This window comes from Panthera pardus, unplaced genomic scaffold, assembly GCF_024362965.1.
Source record: "Panthera pardus isolate Hobbes unplaced genomic scaffold, ASM2436296v1 HiC_scaffold_27, whole genome shotgun sequence".
NCBI classification, from domain to species: domain Eukaryota; kingdom Metazoa; phylum Chordata; class Mammalia; order Carnivora; family Felidae; genus Panthera; species Panthera pardus.
The window spans coordinates 105,206,964-105,224,629 of NW_026526843.1; the positions used below are offsets into that span (position 1 = coordinate 105,206,964).

The window sequence follows — 17,666 nt, forward strand, 5'->3', positions numbered from 1 at the left end:
TCTCAAATAAGAGTAGAAGATAATCAGTTTGTAGTTTACAAAGATCATCCTTGTGTATTGTAGTGGTTTGAGTCATCAGAGGGCTAGGTGAGTAGTTAGAATGCAGCTAAAACCATCCAAGAAAAAAAATGAGGGCCCAAGGGAAGATTGTACCGGAGGGGATAAAGTGGAGAGAGTGAATTGAGATCATTTAATAGTCAGAATGAACAGGACTTAATGACCAATTGGATGGGCTGGTGGTAGTGAAGATGACCTCATAGTTTCCAATCGGGTGGTCGGGTTAGGTGGTGACACCATGCCTGAGAGGAAGTAGGGGAAGAAGGGGGCAAGTCTGGGGTAAAGATGCTAGATAGTCAAGTGCTGTGTAAATGTAGGGGTTTATTACTGGGGGAAAAAAGCCTTCTGACTTCATTCCACAGCAGACACCCGTCAGGCCAAGTGTGGAGTTGGAGACACAGACACGATCCTGACGAGTCCATTTTGGACCTGCTTGTGAAAAAGTAGAAATGTCCGGGAATAATCGGATAAACTGGTTGGGAGCTCAGGAAGGAGCTCTGGGCTGGGACTGCAAATCTGGGAGTCACTGGCTTCACGTTGAAGCCCCGGGTGTGAGTGACCCAGTGAGGGAGAGCAAGGTGCAAAAAGATACTGAGTTGGGGAACTGAAATCAGGGGAGAATCTGAATGGGAATGGAAAGGGAAAGCTTGTCAAAGTTTACTTACTAGAATTACAGAAATAATCTTTGCTGTGCTCAATGAATCACTAGGTAAGATCATTAGAAACCTCTTCCATTGTTCGGATGCCTGGGTGTCTCGCTCGGTTGAGTGTCCAACTCTTGATTTCAGTTCAGGCCATGACCCTAGGGTCATGGGATGGAGCCCCACGTCCGGCTGTATGCAGAGCATGGAACCTGCTTGGGATTCTGTCTCTCTCCCTCTGCCCCTCTCCCCCAGCTCACTCTCTTTCTCTCTCTCTCTCTCTCTCTCTGTCTGCCTCTCAAATAAAGAAATCTAGAAACCTCTTCCATTGTTGTTGGTGGAGGGTACATGTATGTGAGAGAAATAGAGAGAGAGACTATTCTATAATTTTAAATTCATTCCATAGCATTTCTCTGTTATTTTTTTTATGTTTTATGTTTCTTTTTTTTTTTTTTTTAGAGGTGGGGAGGGGCAGAGAGGGAGGGGGACACAGAATCCAAAGCAGGCTTCAGGCTCCAAGCTGTCAGCACAGAGCCCGATGTGGGGCTTGAACCCACAAACCGTGAGCCATGACCTGAGCCAAAGTCGGACACTTAATTGGCTAAGCTACCCAGGTGCCCCTCTCTGTTATTTTTTAAAGTGCACACGTGTGTGTGTGTGTGTGTCTTTTATTTTACTTGACAGGCTAAGTAGAAAAACTTAGGAACTACTGTCTTGGAAATTAAGGTAAAGGTGAGCTAAAATTTGAAGTCCATGAGTGCGCATTTTTAGTTTCTGACTTCCATCAAACTTCAGGAATACGTCTATTTCTCATAAAGCACAATAAGCCTTCCGGGGGCAGAAGTTGCTGAGTTTACAAAAATGCTCATGTTATGCACATTCAGTTTGTTGCATTGATAGAAGGCTTAAGACTGCTTCTGTGTTTCAGGTAATTCAGAGGTCTGTGGGGCCAGCCAGCCTGAGTCTGCTCACCTTCAAAGTCTATGCATCACCTAAAAAGGATTCACCTCACAAAACTTCCGTGAAGGTTAATGAGGTAACATGCCATTCGTGTTGTGATATATTTTGAACATCTGCTTTAGTTACCATAGGAAGTATGCAAATGGTCTGTCAGGAGATATGACAGTTCAGAGGACATGTAAAAGGAGGAAATATATTTCCTTACAGCTTTTCTTCATGGGAAGCTACTAAAGTATAGCTTTTTCAAAAAATAAACTTTAATTAACGGTACTTAGCTAAGGGCATAATTAAAGAATATTGCCTAATTTTTTTTTTTTTGGGGGGGAATCTGCTATGTCCCAGTAGATTGTAAGCACAACTCGGCTCTAAGTGATCTGCCTCATCCTAGACTGCTTTACAAGCCAAGAAAACATTTGCATTTTTCCCTTTCTAACAAATTAAAGACCTGGGTTCATTCTTCTTCGTGGCCAGATTAGTGGCTTATAAATAAATGCTTAATAAATATTGGATAAATAAAACAAGAAATCTTCTCTCCATTGTTTATATTCTTTTTTGTCTTTACTTCCCACTGATTATTTTGGGTATTTGGTTTCTGTTGACTTAGTGTATAGTCACATAAAGATATACCTCTAATCATGGGCCAGGTTACTTGAACGGTATTTACCTAAAGCTAATTAGTTTATCTTTTGCCCTTTACACTCTTCTCAGACCTTGGGACATTGGCAACATTGGCATTTTTTGAGGGTGAAGAAGGCAACCATTGTGTGGGGCAACCCCATTGGGTGGGGAAGAAACTTACTGTCCTGCTTAGATTAGCACCAGACTGATCACTTGAACTCAATTTTTAAGCGCCCCCCCCCCCCACGTTAGAGTAATAGAACTGTTTTTCCAAACTGAACCTAAGGTGAAATCCCAAATACCAGTATGTAAAATGGATGAAGGGGGTTGCTTTGTCTGCCACCGCTAGAATGGGAGGAAGGTAGGGATACCTCATAGTCCTGTCTTCTTGGCCTTGTCCTTACTCATAAGTGCGAAGATCCTCTGAAGGAAGTTTCAGGGCGCATGTAACCCTTAGAGCCACTGCAGTCTGAATTATTAGAAACATGATGTTTACCAGGGCACCTGGGTGGCTCATTTGGTTAAGTGCCTGACTCTTAATTTCAGCTCAGGTCATGATCTCAAGGTTTGTGGGTTCAAGACCCACGTTGGGTTCTGTGCTGACAGTGAAGAGCCTGCTTGAGATTCTCTGTCTCTCCTTCTCTGCTTCTACCCCGCTTGTGCTCATTCTCTCTCTCTCTCTCTCTCTCTCTCTCTCAAAATAAATAAATAAACTTAAGAAAAGTGTTTTTAAAAAGAAAAAAGGGAATATGATGGTTACCGATTTGCCAACTGATTACATTCTCTCATGGCTGTATGTACCTTTTTGTTTCTATTTGTTTTGTTTTTTAATATATGCAGCTTTCACTCTACTCCGTTCCTGAGAGTCCATCTAAATATGTGGATGAGCCAAGGACCCAACTTGAAGAAAGCATCTCACATATCCGACATTATTGCGAGCCATACACAAGTTGGTGTCAGGTACAGCTGTTCTGAAAGTGGAGTGACGCTTTATTGTTTAGAGTCAGTAGTGAAATCTCTAGATTGTCTGCGTGTTTTCAGAAAAAGGCACAATAGAGGACTCTAACTTAGGATGCCTCACTGACAGCGTTCACCAGTGCCATCTCTGAGGGGGACAGAGAGCCCTAGCTTCCTGGTGGCAGCTGTTGCCATAGCTGCAGAGAGGATTTCCCTCCTACCGGGCAGGGTGTAGGACCTTGGCTAGAGAGTGGGCTGGCAACTATCTTCTTGGTTGCAGCTATGAAAACATCATTGTCTCCCAGAGGGAGATTTGGGGCTGGAACTCGAGTAGAAGGAAAAGGATATAGTGTAAACATTTATATCAGAATTAGAAAGTTTTTCTCCCCCTCGAGATTCTTCAAGTGAGTACCATTTTAACAGGAATGGTTACACAACATCTTGAATGCTATAATCAGAGGGTAGATAACCAAAAATGTGTGGGATTACATATTTGAGTACTGAACTGTTTGCCCCAGCCACCGAAGAGCTACATATGCAGATTGGCTTCCGTCACTGCTCAGGTTTTAGATCAGGCCCTTGTTATTATGTTCGTGGAAGCACTTTTGCAGTTTTTAACATCTGAGATGGAAGTTTACACTCTACAGAACACTTTTGTGGGCTTTGATACTTAAAGTATTTGTCATACGTGATCTGGATTTCAAAAATTGATAATAGATTAGTAGAAAGTGTGTTAGATGTGTGTGACATGGTCTAGGTTTACTTTGCTTGAGATTTACAAACTGAAGTTTCATCTAGAACGTGTTTTAAAATTTTTAATTCCACTGTCTGTGCCAGTGCTGAATTCTTTTCACCAATTTAGAAGAAAATAGTAAGCATAGACTCTATCACCAATATAAATTAAGCCAGTATACTTAAGTATCATAACCATATTATTGAGTTATGAATATCTGAAGACTTTTACATAACATGTTGTAAAAAGCTTAGACTTTATTCTCTTGTTCCAGAAGATTTTTAAACCATCTGGTTAAGATAAGGTCAGCAAATTTGTGCAAATATTTTTGTATCATGTAGACATGACTACTCTTTTTTTAAAGCTTTTTTTTTAATGTTTATTTTTGACAGAGAGAGAGAGACAGACAGACAGACAGAACATGAACAGGGGAGAGGCAGAGAGAGAGGGAGACACAGAATCAGAAGCAGGCTCCAGGCTCTGAGCTGTCAGCACAGAGCCCGATGTGGGGCTCGAACTCACACTGTGAGATCATGACCTGAGCCGAGGTTCGACGCTCAACCGACTGAGCCACCCAGGCGCCCCACATGACTACTCTTATTTCATGCTCTTTTTTTTTTTTTTTGGTTATAAAAGTACTTTGTCTCTTAACCTTTCAACTTAAGATTGCCTTTTGTTTTTTACTTTTTCACCTGTGCATGATGCTCAGTGCAGCAAAATACCTCTCTAGATGATAGAATAGTTATCAACATGTTTGTTTGCATGACTTCTATATAAAAAGACTGTTTTGTGATTACAGTAGCTTTATTTTTATACAGAATGAAGCCTTATTCAATAAATATATTTCTAATTCCTGGCTCCTTTTTCAGCCCAACAATTTCTAGTCCCTTTATTTAAGAACGAATTTAATTTTCCTTAATGGTGAAAAGATTATGTGAACAAAAGAAATAGCTCATCACTCTGGATATTTATCTATAGCTGTTCTTTCTTTTTATGGGCATAAAATACCAATAATTGATTTTAATGAAGCAGTATTCAACTTTTTCATGTTCTTTATGTCCTCCTCTGAATTCAGTATTTATTGTTTTTTGTTAATTTTCCTACTAATCTGTAAGTATATTTTATTTATTTTTCTTCAAATTTTTATTTAAATTCCAACTAGTTAGGGGCGCCTGGGTGGCTCAGTCAGTTGAGCGTCCGACTTCGGCCCAGGTCATGATCTCGCGGTCCGTGGGTTCAAGCCCCGCATCGGGCTCTGTGCTGACAGCTCGGAGCCTGGAGCCCGGAGCCTGTTTCAGATTCTGTGTCTCCCTCTCTCTCTGACCCTCCCCTGTTCATGCTCTGTCTCTCTCTGTCTCAAAAATAAATAAACATTAAAATAAATAAATAAATAAATAAATAAATAAATTCCAGCTAGTTAACATACAGTGCAATATTGGTTTCAGGAGTAGAATTCAGTAGTTCATCACTTACTGTTTAAGGGCATTTAATAGTATTAGGTTAACTTGTTCTGACTTGGACCAAATTAAATAAAGCAAATCCTTTTCCAGGTGGCAGCTGGTTCTGATACTTTCTGATACCCCTGTGTCTCTTTTCCTGTCTTTATTGTAGACTTCTTAAAGGTGGGGTACCTTCTAGCTAGTCCCTTGTTTTCTTTAGGATATATGATGTTCATGTACAAAGCCATGTTGTTGTTGTTGTTGTTGTTGTTGTTGTTGTTGTTGTCATTGTTATTAAGAGAATGTTAATACTTCATTTACTCCAGGACTGGGGTGTCTCTCAAAACATGGATACAGACTCCCTTGTCCTTTTCAAACTGGTCATTCCTGCTCCAGATGGGCAGTTTTCACATACAGACTCTAAAATCATAGTGTATCAGGAAATGGACTTAATATGAAAGACAAATTTAATCTCACAGGAAAAAATTGCCACTTTGATTATCAAGGGGATTGATTTTTGCCTGTCTCTCAGAATGTAATAGAAGAATAAAAAGGCTGGGTTTGTTGAAATCACTCTACGTGAAATCTCCTTCCTGTGGTAATAATAAACTGTTCTCCTGAACAATTTGTGGTGAAGGGGAAATTACAAAAGAAAAAAAGAACATAAAAATACCCAGATGGACACTATATCCCTTTGTTCAAAAAGTGTTATTGGGGCAGCAGGGTGGCTCAGTCAGATAAGTGTCTGACTCTTGATTTCAGCTCAGGTCATGATCTTGCAGTTTGTAGGTTCAAGCCCCACATCAGGCTCTATGTTGACAGTGCAGAGTCTGCTTGGGATTCTCTTTCTCACCCTCTTTCTCTGTTCCTCCCCTACTTGTGCTCGCTCTCTCTCTTTCTCTCTCAAAATAAATAAATAACCTTTTTTTTTTTAAAAAAAAGAAAGCTTCTCTTTAAAAAAAAAGTGTTATTAACATGAGAATGTATTCAGTAAAGACGATTATATTTGTTGCTTCTCTGTAATCAGCATATCCTTCTCACTCATTTTCTTTTCACCTCTTTAGGAAATGTACTCACAAACTAAACCCAAGATGCAGAGCTTGGTTCAGTGGGGGTTAGGTAAGTTGATTTTTAATTAGGCATAATCAGTTTCTTCATTAACATTGGACTTTTTAACTGGGATCCCATGGATGGGCTCCAAGAGATCTGGAATTCCTTAAAGTTGTATGCAGAATATTAGAGCTATGTGGATTTTTCTGGAAAGAAGATCTATTGTTTTCATCAGATTTCAGAGAACTAGTGTCCCGTAAACATTTGGGAAGTCTCTTCAGGATCTCTTCAAGGATCGTTGGGCTAACAAGTTCAGATACACTGGATTTTACTTTTTCTTTACATCTGTTTCCAAGTGCAATGCCCTAACTCACACTAACCCATACTGACTCATCAGTAGGTTTTCAGAATCAGGTTAGCTCCTGTGTATGGCTGTTAATACATGTTACAGAACTTTAGAGGCAAGAAGGAACTAGACTGGTGTGCCTAGGGAAGGCCTTATTGCATAAGTAGTGTTCTTATATTTTTTCATTGGGTTTTTATTGTCCTTGATTGTTTTTCACATCAGCTTATGCCGTACACTTATAAACTAGGTTCATAGTCTATATTCTGACTAGTGTCCATCAGAAACCAGTGAATTAATAGACATTGATCTTATTTCATTCTCCTTACTGGGCATCTCAGCAAAGAAAAACTCATGTTTTTGCAAGTGTTTGTTTCTATGACTGAATAAAACAAGCACGAATATGGTTTATTTCCTTGAGAGGATCATTGTAGAGTGTTGATGTGCTGATATGTGATTACTAACATCCATGAATAATATCATGTATGAGTGACATCTTAATTTTATTAATTTTATAAACACTTATTTAGTTTTTATTACATGCCAGGAACTAGTCTAAGTGCTTTAAAATATTAATTAATGTATAATCCTCATAACCCTAACAGTTGTGTGCTTTTCTTATCTTCATTTTTAATCTGAAGAAACTAAAGAACTCCTGTGATTGAGGAGATCTTTCCATTGTTACCTGTCACTTCCCAGTGACTCATAGCAGTAGGCATTATTGGCAGCGTAAGTCTTGTTTTCCTTCTCTTGGACTGGTTACTACAAAAGCTCTTCAGAAGAAACATTCCATTATGAGTTGTGTTGTCGTCTGCCAAGGCGATCTGTCCATTTCCCGGCAGTCGCAGCCAAGACATGTTACCAGAAGCTGGGCTGTGGCTTCACTGCAGTCTCTTAGCTTATCTCCTTTTCCGTTTCTTTGTGATTTACCCACTTCACCTCAGCTCACCAAGGCCATCTGGGTGCCCTTCTATCAACTGCTCCGTGTGCACATCTCAAATTGAAAACTCCGTGCTGGTAGGCAAAAAAAAAAAAAAAAAAGGGAGGGGGAGTAGAACATTGCTTCAGATGACCCAGACAAAAAGATGGAAAGTGAAAACTAGGTTAAAGGCAAAATAAATAAAAGGCCAGACAGGAATCCATGCAAATAGCACAAGCCGTAGAGTAGTATTTAAAATGATCACTGGATTTCCCAGATAACCTAGGAAATGGAAAACTGGCATGTATCTGCTCTTTTTCGGGGGAGAAAATTACCAAGTGTTCTGGTTAGTTCAGTTCCGTGTACATTTACTAAGTCACCATCACAGCAGGCATTGAAGATCACGGCCAATTAAGACAGTGGTCACAGCCACTGAGGCACATATCATCAATTACTCACCACTGGCACAAATACAGAGACCGTCACAGAGCACTGTTGAAGGGGCAGAGGAAGGAGACTAGTTTGGTGGAGATTGGAGGGATGGGAAGAGTCAGGGAAGAATTTCTGAGATGAATCTTGGAATAGAGTTAGCCACACCAAGATGTGCGGGTGGAACTTGGGTAGCATTCCGCACAGAGGGCACAGCATGATCAAGGCTTGGAGGAGTGACTCAGTGTTCCATGTCCCGGAAACCGGAAGCAGATAGGGAATGCTCTAGATGGGGTTGAGAGAGAGACGTGAAGGCTTTTTAAGTTACAGCCTCTCTGAAACCCATTTGCTAATTCATTCAGTATCCATCAACACGTAGCAGTGCTTTTAGTAAATATCTGTGGGATGAACATCCACTATTAGCACTGAGGGAATATAACATAGAAGTCTAAGCGATCCACCATTCAGGAGCATACGTTCTCCTTGAGGAGACATAAAACACACCCCTGAATAATTAAACACAAGGTGCCGTAGGATTACGTACCAAATGATGATGGTACAGAGAAAAACTATGATGGGATTTCAGAGGAGAGAGAGAGGCGTGGTCTGATAAGTATAATAGGAAAGGCTTTTCTGAGGAGGTTAGGAATACAGATGGCCCTTATTTGGTGAGACTGGCTCAGTGGACAGGAGAGGAAGCATCATTTCAAATGAAGCCATAAGGCGTGTTGAGGCCTGACACACAGCTCACATATTGCATTTATTTGTGTTCGTTTCTTCTATCACCATTGACTATTTCCCACGTATACTTGCACTACAAGTGTCCTTCATTGTCCAAATGTATTCTATACTTGAGTTCAGATAATGAATTCACATAGCAAAGGACACATTAGTCCCTGAGAGTCTCATGTGTTTGGTTCCTGACTTTTAGAGAACTTGAAGCAAAGCTTCAAGATAGCAACAGATCTGTCCAAGTCTATTCTGTTTCTGTGTTTGGACAACAAGGAATCCCTGTATTGGTATTTCTTCCCTTGTGAATAGTTGATTCAAATCTGTTACATCCAGGGATATGAAGGTAATTGGACATTTCTTTATTGTCAGTAGGTCATCAGACCAGAAGTGTTTGAAAATTGAATACTTGCCATGTGAATAGTAAATCACATTTATATATCGCATAAAAAGAATGTGTTGGGAAAAAAAAGCATATTAAAATAAAGCAAAGAACACATTATCTGAGAAGCATTTGATACTATGTATACTAGTTATATGTAAGATTTTTTTGTTTTGTAACGGGCAATTTATGGAACTGTTTCCTGGTCTGATTCTATTGTAGACAGCTATGAATATCTCCAAAATGCACCTCCTGGATTTTTTCCAAGACTTGGTGTTATTGGTTTTGCTGGCATTCTTGGACTTCTTTTGGCTAGAGGTAGGTGCAATTTTGTGTGTGTGTTTTTTAAACAGCTCATAAGGGATAGATAAGAGGTATTTGGTTCTTTCTTTTCATTTGCCAGTTGTCAGAATAATGAGTTGGTTCCTGAAATATATATATCTATATATATCTATCTATCTATATATATATATATATAGATAGATAGATATATATATATGTAAATTTAAAATTCAGTTGGTTCCTGAATATATATATATATATATAATATAATATAATATATATATATAATTGATATGGTTATTTTCTCCACTATATTTGATTTTAAGCATATATGGAAATTATAAAAATATGAAATGGAAGAAATTATATACTCTTGGTTAAAAAAAGAATATCATTATCCTTTATAGGCACATTTTCTTTTTCTTTTTATTTTTTTTAATGTTTAATTTTGAGAGAGAGAATGTGAGCAGGAGAGGGGCAGAGAGAGAGGGAGACACAGAATCGGAAGCAGGCTCCAGGTTCTGAGCTGTCAGCACAGAGCCCAACCTGGGGCTGGAACCCACGAACTGTGAGATTATGACCTGAGCCGAAGTCAGCTGCTCAACTGACTGAGCCGCCCAGGCGCCCCTATAGGCACATTTTCTTGATCAGATTACTGTCTTTCTTTGCTACACAAAGAGTGAATTTTTGTTAACCGAAGTCTGTCACACCTGAGTAACTGTTTCTGTTTATTTCACTATTGGGTATGGGTATGAATCACAGTATAAATAGAACAGTGATTTTGTTAATTTCTTGATGTATCATAGTTTTGGTTATCAGTGATGCTATTAAAACTTTTAAAACTTTAAAAACATTTAAAAGCTAACGAATGTCAACTGAAATATATTACTACACCATACTGCTGGATTGCAAAACATTTATAGGAAATAAAGGATGATAAGGTACTTCACTATAATGAGATGAATGTGTTACAAACTACTGAAGTTTCACTGACTATAAAATTCAGACTTTACAGAATTTCCAAAATAGAGAGTTTATGAACCCTATGATCAGACCCTCATAAAAGATTAACTACAGTGACTGCTTTGGTACCCATTCCTCCTATTTTAAAAAGCTTTTCTGGGGGTGTCTGGGTGGCTCAGTCGGTTAAGTGTCCAAATCTTGATCTCAGCTCAGGTCTTGATCTCACGGTCCTGAGTTCAAGCCCCATGTTGGGTCTGCGCTGGGCATGAAGCTCACTTAAAGAAAAAAGAACCATTTAAAAAGTTTTTCTGTACATGCCTTGACTGTCATTTTAGAATCTAGAGACAACCTGTGGAATGAAGTCCTGTTGTAGTTTCCATGCCTTCCTCCCATCTTGTGCAGAATATGTAAGAACTAAAGTTAGAGTTCATTTTTACTAATCGACTTGAAAAAGAGTTGAACCAATTTTTTTCCCCCAAACTTCTTTCCCCTCCTTTTTGAAAAGCTGTCCAAAAAAGCATTCCTGTCTTATTTAGACAGTGTTTGGAAATTATGAAGATCCCAAGGCCAGGGTTCTGGAATCTTGGCTACTGTTAGGGAGTCAGGAATGTGGAATCAAGTGAGATTAGCCCCCCGCCCCCCACATGGTTAGAGCATGGCCCTAAATAAAGCCTCCTCCGCCGGGCGTGTTGCTGTGCTCCCTAGCGTTTATCCCCCTGCACATCCACTGGGATGACCATCCCGAGGAGAACTGCGGACTACGCTCTCCTGGGCACAACAGCAGCATAAGGACACCCACTGCTGCGGGTTCTATTCCTTTGTTTTTGCTTGCTGGTTTGTTTGTTCTTCTCTCCTTTTCCTTCTCCTGGGAGGGCTCAGTAGGTTTAACATAATGTGATACCCTAATTCGTTTTCAGAAAAGTACATGTGCACGTACACATTCCCACACATGTACTCGACAATGGGCCTTTTCCTCAGGGTGCTGGGGTAGAAGGGCCTGACGTGAGCAGTATCAGGTGGTCACTCAGTAAGATGAGCGGGATGGTAGGTATGTTTAGTGGATGGTCGGTGGTTTGGGGCCCCTCGGGTAGATGGTCCCCTATTCTGGCAGCAGCAGGGTGGGCCCAGAAGAGCCCTCCTGGTGGGATTTCTTTTCTTTTCTTTTCTTTTTTTGTCTTTTTAAAAATTTTATTTTTTAATAAAAATTATATACATTCAAGGTGTACAACATGACATTTTGATAGATTTACATGGTGAAATGATTACTCCATTCAGGCTAATTAATATATCTTCTGTCATAATTACCTTTTCTTGAGATGAAAGCACCTGTAATCTCTGTTAGTTAATTTCCAAGGTTCAATATTATTAACTATAGTCATTATGCCGTACATTACTCTTTAGACTTATTCTTTCTACGTAACTGCAACTTTGTACCCTGTGACCAACATCTCCCCATTTCCTCCACCTTTCTGCTCCTAGTAACCGCCCTTCTGCTGTCTGCTTCGATGCATTTGACTTAAAAAAAAATTTTTTTTAATGTTTTATGTATTTTTGAGAGTGAGGGTGTGAACCAGGGAGGGACAAGGAGAGAGGGGAACGTAGGATCTGAAGCAGGCTTTTTGCTGACAGCGGCAAGCCCCATGTGGGGCTCGAGCTCACAAACTGTGAGATCATGACCTGAGCGGATGTCGGACGCTCAACCAACTGAGCCACCCAGGCGCCCCTGCATTTGACATTTTAAGATTCCATATATCAGTGAGATCATGCAGTTTTTGTTCTTTCTCTTTTTGGTTTATTTTACATAGTATAATGTCATCCAGGTTCATCCATGTTGTTGCAAATGACAGGGTCTCTTTTTTTTAAAGCTGAATAATATTCCATTCATATGGTTACCACAGTTTCTTTACCCACTCCTCCATTGACACATTGTTTCCACATCTTGGCTGTTGTGACTAATGCTGCAGTGAACATGGGAGCCCAGATACCTCTTTGGGCTCCCGATTTCATTTCCTTCAGGTGTATACCCAGAAGAGGGACTGCTGGGTCATATCATAGGGTTTCTTGAGCATAACTGCTAAGATAGTCCGCCTCAGCTGATGAGGATGGCCATGGCTGGTGGCGACAAGAGGCACCTCTCTCGGAAGAGAGGTGAGTGGTTGATCGTTCAGAGGAAGTGGACTTGGCCTGGTCACTCACGGGTGGCAGGCAGTCATTGCCCACTGTCATTGCCTTCTGTGGCTCCTCCCTGCACCCTCAGCTTTGGCAGACATTGCTTTTCCCCTGGCAGTGCTGATAGTTACAGCCCACACCACTGGCCTCCTGGGAGCTCTGGGCACGGAGACGAGGGCAGAGGCAGGGAATCGTGCTTCCTTCATGAACTTCTGGGGCCCTCAGCTCATTGTGGGTTCCCATCAGGAGCTAGAGGTTCAAGAGCTGCCGTGTGCCAGTTTTCCCTAGATGACCGAAAAATGGCTGGATGTCGGGTTTGCTGCCCTTCACCTGGTCCCCATTTGTGTGAGCTGCTCGGGAACTTAAAGCTTCGAGCTTACAGGTGGGACACCGGGGATATAACAGCATTTTCTCTTCTAGAGTTATTATGTCCTTTCAATCCAAGAAGAGTCTATATTAATAACATTTGTCTCCTGTGACCCTAGTTCCATCTTTGGAGACATGTCTTTTTAAAGTTTCAAACCAATAGGGGCGCCTGGGTGGCTTAGTTGGTTGGGCAACCAACTTCAGCTCAGGTTACGATCTGGCAGTTTGTGAGTTCGAGCCCCGCGTTGGGGGCTCTGTGCTGACAGCTCAGAGCCTGGAGCCTGCTTTGGATTCTGTGTCTCCACCCTCTCTCTGTCCCTCCCCTGCTCACGTTCTGTGTCTCTCAGTAATAAATAAACATAAAAAAAATTAAAGTTTCAGACCAATAAGCAACACTTAGGTTATTCTTACTGCATAAGTGTCAATAACATACATTGTGCTTGCATCTATCCGTGGCCCATGTCAAAAACCCTGTGCCTCTCAGCAGAGACTTTCTAGGTCCAAGTTCATTTCTAGAGAATTCTCCTGTTTCACTCTCCACTAGTTTTCTTAACCTCATTCTCAGGTTTCTCCCGGTTCTGCATGCTGCTTCTATTCTGCCCGTTCCCCTTTTCCCAGGGCTCTACACGTAGCCGGGACGCAAGGGTGCAAGAGTGCCTGTCTTCGGGGGTCATAAACACACCAGGTTCAGTTACTCTCCACTGACAAAATCCATAGGAAGAGAGATGAACGGTGGTGAAACAAAGGAATTTATTTAAGTGAGGCTGACACCGGAAAGATAGCAGACTAGCATCTCAGAGACTGTCTCCAAAGTGCTGAAAATGCTTCCAGGTTTACGTAAGGGAAATGTGGAGCAAAGGTCGGTGGATAAGTGCAGGTAGTCAGTAAGGGTCAAGGCGGTGTCTTGCGGTCAGTCACATGGGGTCTTGCTGGCTCAGGGGGGTCCGTATTGCTTAAGGGGGTAGCTTCCATATTCCCATCAGAGGATGCTTTGCTCAGAGTCTTTTGCCTGAATTAAGAGATAAGCTGGAAAGAGGAATTTAATCAATTAGAAAGTGCAGGCTGAGGGTCACCTGGCTGCCTCCATTGGTAGAGCATGTGACTCTTAATCTCAGGGTTGTAGTTCAAGCCCCAAGTTGGGTGTAGAGATAACTTAAAAGCAAAATCTTAAAAAAAAAAAAAAAAAGGCAAGTGCAGACTGAGGTCAAAATGGAGGTAGTTGAAGGCCTCTCTCATACATCGTCTTGCAGTCTGGACTGAAGCTCAACACAACTGTGGTCTTGGGACATGGCTTCCTGCTTTCTTGGATTTGACCCCTTTTTTTGGGTTCCATGCCATCTTCTCCTTGGTTTTCTTTGCCATGTTGTTGAACTACGTGGTCAAGTCACTTTCAAAAAAGCCCTTGTTGGAGGGAAACTTTCCAAATTCTTCCAAGTCTGAAAATTAGTTTCTCTTTACTCTTATTCTTTTTCCTCCCTGAACTCATTAATTAGCAGTGGAGCTGTTTAAACAACCCTAAATATCTCTTTTATTATCTTATTATTTTATTTTACTCCTTTTGATTTTTTTTTTACTTTTGTCATTTCCAAGTACCTCTTTCTTGTTCTCTGAATGTTTCTTTTTCATAGAACTCTTTTTTCTTTTAATTGGGGTAGCTTGTTGAATTTATCAATTTCATTCAGTGATACTTAATAACACGTTTAGCTTGGTTTTTAAGTTCTTTTGTTTCCTACCAGGTCATTTTTTCCCCCTTCTTGCTTGTCTTGATCTCCTCTTTTATGTTGCAGGCTTTCCTCAAATGACTGGTGGTCCTTGGTTGTACAGTCATGTTTAAGAGCAAGGTGATTGAAATGCTTTTAAGAACTTTTAGGGTAGGGGTACCTGGGTGGCTCAGTTGGTTAAGTGTCCAACTTCAGCTCAGGTCATGATCTCGCAGTTTGTGAGTTCAAGCCCCACATCGGGCTCTGTGCTGACAGCTCGGAGCCTGGAGCCTGCTTTGGATTCTGTGTCTTCCTCTCTGTCTGCCCCTCCCCAACTTGTGCTCTCTCGCTCGCTCTCTCTCTCAAAAATAAATTTTTAAAAATGTAAAAAATAAAAACAAGAACTTTTAGGGTATAGATGAGTCTTGCTGGCCAGCAAGTTCTACCTCAGGGTGAGCTGGAAGGGAACTGCCTCTCTATGGAGGGTGCCTCCACCCAGGGCCCACCTGAGGAGGGCTCTACTCTTGGGCACAAACTGTCATGTGCACGCACACGAGCTATCTTGGTTCTCAGCAGGAAACTCATGGCATTCCTTTAGAGATACTTCTCCACCTTTCTGAAAGTCTGCCTGGTTAGACTGGCCACAGGCAGTTTTGCACTAAGATGGCACGGAGGAAGGAGAGAGTCACCTAGGCTGTGCACAGGACTCGCCTTTGTGTCTGTCCGAAATCCCCCCATCCCCCTGCCCCATCTCTCCCGACCCCCCACCCCCGCATCTTGATGCTTGGCTGCCTTCTCCATCCTTCACAGGACCTGCCATATCTGGGCTGCAGGGGACACTCTGCTCCCTTCACTGCAGCGCCTCCTCAGGACTTCACAGCCGTGTGTCCTCTTGCTTCTGTTCGCCCACCATTTCTGGAAAATTAGATGACACTTCTTATCTCCCAGTGGTCCCTCCACACATTTCCTTTTTGTTGTGGATTTATTATCTGTATTTTATTCTTTTACTGTTATTTTCATGGAGCATTAGAAAGAAGAGGAAGGCAGTAGTTGTGTTCGGTACTTAATAAGAAGCCAGTTTACTGTAAAAGAACATAAACCTTAGAAACCAAAGTGCTGTGTGCTGCTTTTCAGATCAGTCTTTGTTTCTGCTTCCTTAGAAGCGGTGGTTTTCTTGAAAACATTGTGCAGATGAAAGAAGCCAGTCACAGAGGACCACATATTATAGCTGCATTTATGTGAAATGTCCAGAGTAAGCAAACATGTAGAGACAGAAAGTACATTAGTGCTTCCCTAGGGATGGGGATAATGGGGGAATATGGAGAGTGACTGCTAATGGATATGGGGTTTATTTTGGGGGTGATGAAAATATTCTAGAATTGATTGTAGTGATGGGCTGCACATCTCTGTGAATACATCAGAAGCCATTGAATATACACTTTAAATGGGTGAGTTGTGTGAATTATATCTCAGTAGAGCTATGAAAATGTGTGGTTCTCTCCAGTGCATATGACATTTTGGGGCACAATCTCTGTTAATGTAGGACCAAAGAAAAGAAGTCATATTCAGTGTTAGATATCCAGGGCAAATTGTGATGGTAAGGATAATGACTCATCTGATGGTATCTACAACTTTTTATTTAATAGGTTCAAAAATAAAGAAGTTGGTGTATCCCCCTGGGTTCATGGGATTAGCTGCCTCTCTTTATTATCCACAACAAGCCATCGTGTTTGTCCAGGTAAGTAGGCCCAGTAAGCTGGGGTGTGCTTTATTCTTGCTTATGTCTGTTTAGGTTTATTGCTTAATTTTCTTATTTTGCAGCTTTTATAGCAGTAGGCTAAAATTTCTTTGCACACATAGGTGAACTACCACCAATTTAAATGTTTTTCTCCACTACATGCCTCAGTTCTGGCCCTCCTTCCAATCACGTCAGTGTTCAGAGAATGCACGCTCATTTGAATATTAGTCAAAGAAAATGAGGATAACTTTTCTTGGCATAGTTACATGGAAGTCTAAAGACTCAGACTCCAAAGCTGATAGTTACGGGTCATTCTCCATTTGGATGTGTCTGGTCACAGCCTGTCCTCCTTGGAGCTGCAGGCATAAGCCTGTGCTCTGGCCCCCCGCACCCTCTTCCTGGTCCTGGTGCCATCCTCCCTTGCCTTGCTGGAGGCTTCAAGCAAGGCAGTCCCTTCTGCTGGGAGTGCCCTTCCCGGGGCTCTCAGTTGGCTGCTTCTTTCTTTCCCTTCAGGCCTCAGCTTGGTGGCATCCTGTCAAGTAGGAGAACAGAGTGGCAGGCGAGATGGGTAAAGCTACGTTTTAGTCTTCTCAAGGTCCCATAACAACATACCATAGACTGGAGGGCTTGAACAACAGAAACTTATTTTCTCACTGTTCTGGAGGCTGGAAGTCCAAGATCAAGGTGTTGGTAGGATTGGCTTCTCCTAGATCCTCTCTCCTTGGCTTGCAGATGGCCACCATTTCACAGTGTGTCTTATAATTTGTCTTATAATAACACCGTTCATATTGGATTAGAGCCCTACTCTTATTACCTCATTTAACCTTAATTACAGGCCCTGTCTCCACATACAGTCACATTGTGGGTTAGGACTTCAGCATGAATTTTCAGGGACACAATTCAGTCTATAACAGCTAGACTAGCCACTTGCAAAGTGTGATTCCTAGACCATCAGCATCAGAATCACCTGGCTCGTTAGAAATACACATTCCCGGGGCGCCTGGGTGGCCCAGTCGGTTAAACGTCCATCTTTGGGTCAGGTCATGATCTCATGGTTTGTGAGTTCAGGCCCTGCATCGGGCTCTGTGCTATCAGCATGGTGCCTGCTTCAGATCCTCGGTCTCCCTCTCTCTCTGCACCTTCCACACTTGCTCTCTCTCTCTCTCCAAAATAAACTTAAAAAAAGAAATG

The 17,666-nt window shown here is 41.6% G+C and overlaps 1 protein-coding gene across 3 annotated transcripts in view; it reads left to right on the forward strand.

Annotated features, from left to right (window-relative positions):
• APOO (apolipoprotein O) overlaps positions 1 to 17,666 on the forward strand; it is a 56,998-nt gene that overhangs the window by 20,532 nt on the left and 18,800 nt on the right. For all 3 annotated transcript variants that reach the window (XM_019433554.2, XM_053891746.1, XM_053891747.1), the window contains exons 2-6: positions 1,627 to 1,734; positions 3,117 to 3,236; positions 6,470 to 6,524; positions 9,480 to 9,575; positions 16,384 to 16,475. In XM_019433554.2, the coding sequence (XP_019289099.1) occupies positions 1,627 to 1,734; positions 3,117 to 3,236; positions 6,470 to 6,524; positions 9,480 to 9,575; positions 16,384 to 16,475 (471 nt within the window). The remainder of the gene's footprint in view (positions 1 to 1,626; positions 1,735 to 3,116; positions 3,237 to 6,469; positions 6,525 to 9,479; positions 9,576 to 16,383; positions 16,476 to 17,666) is intronic.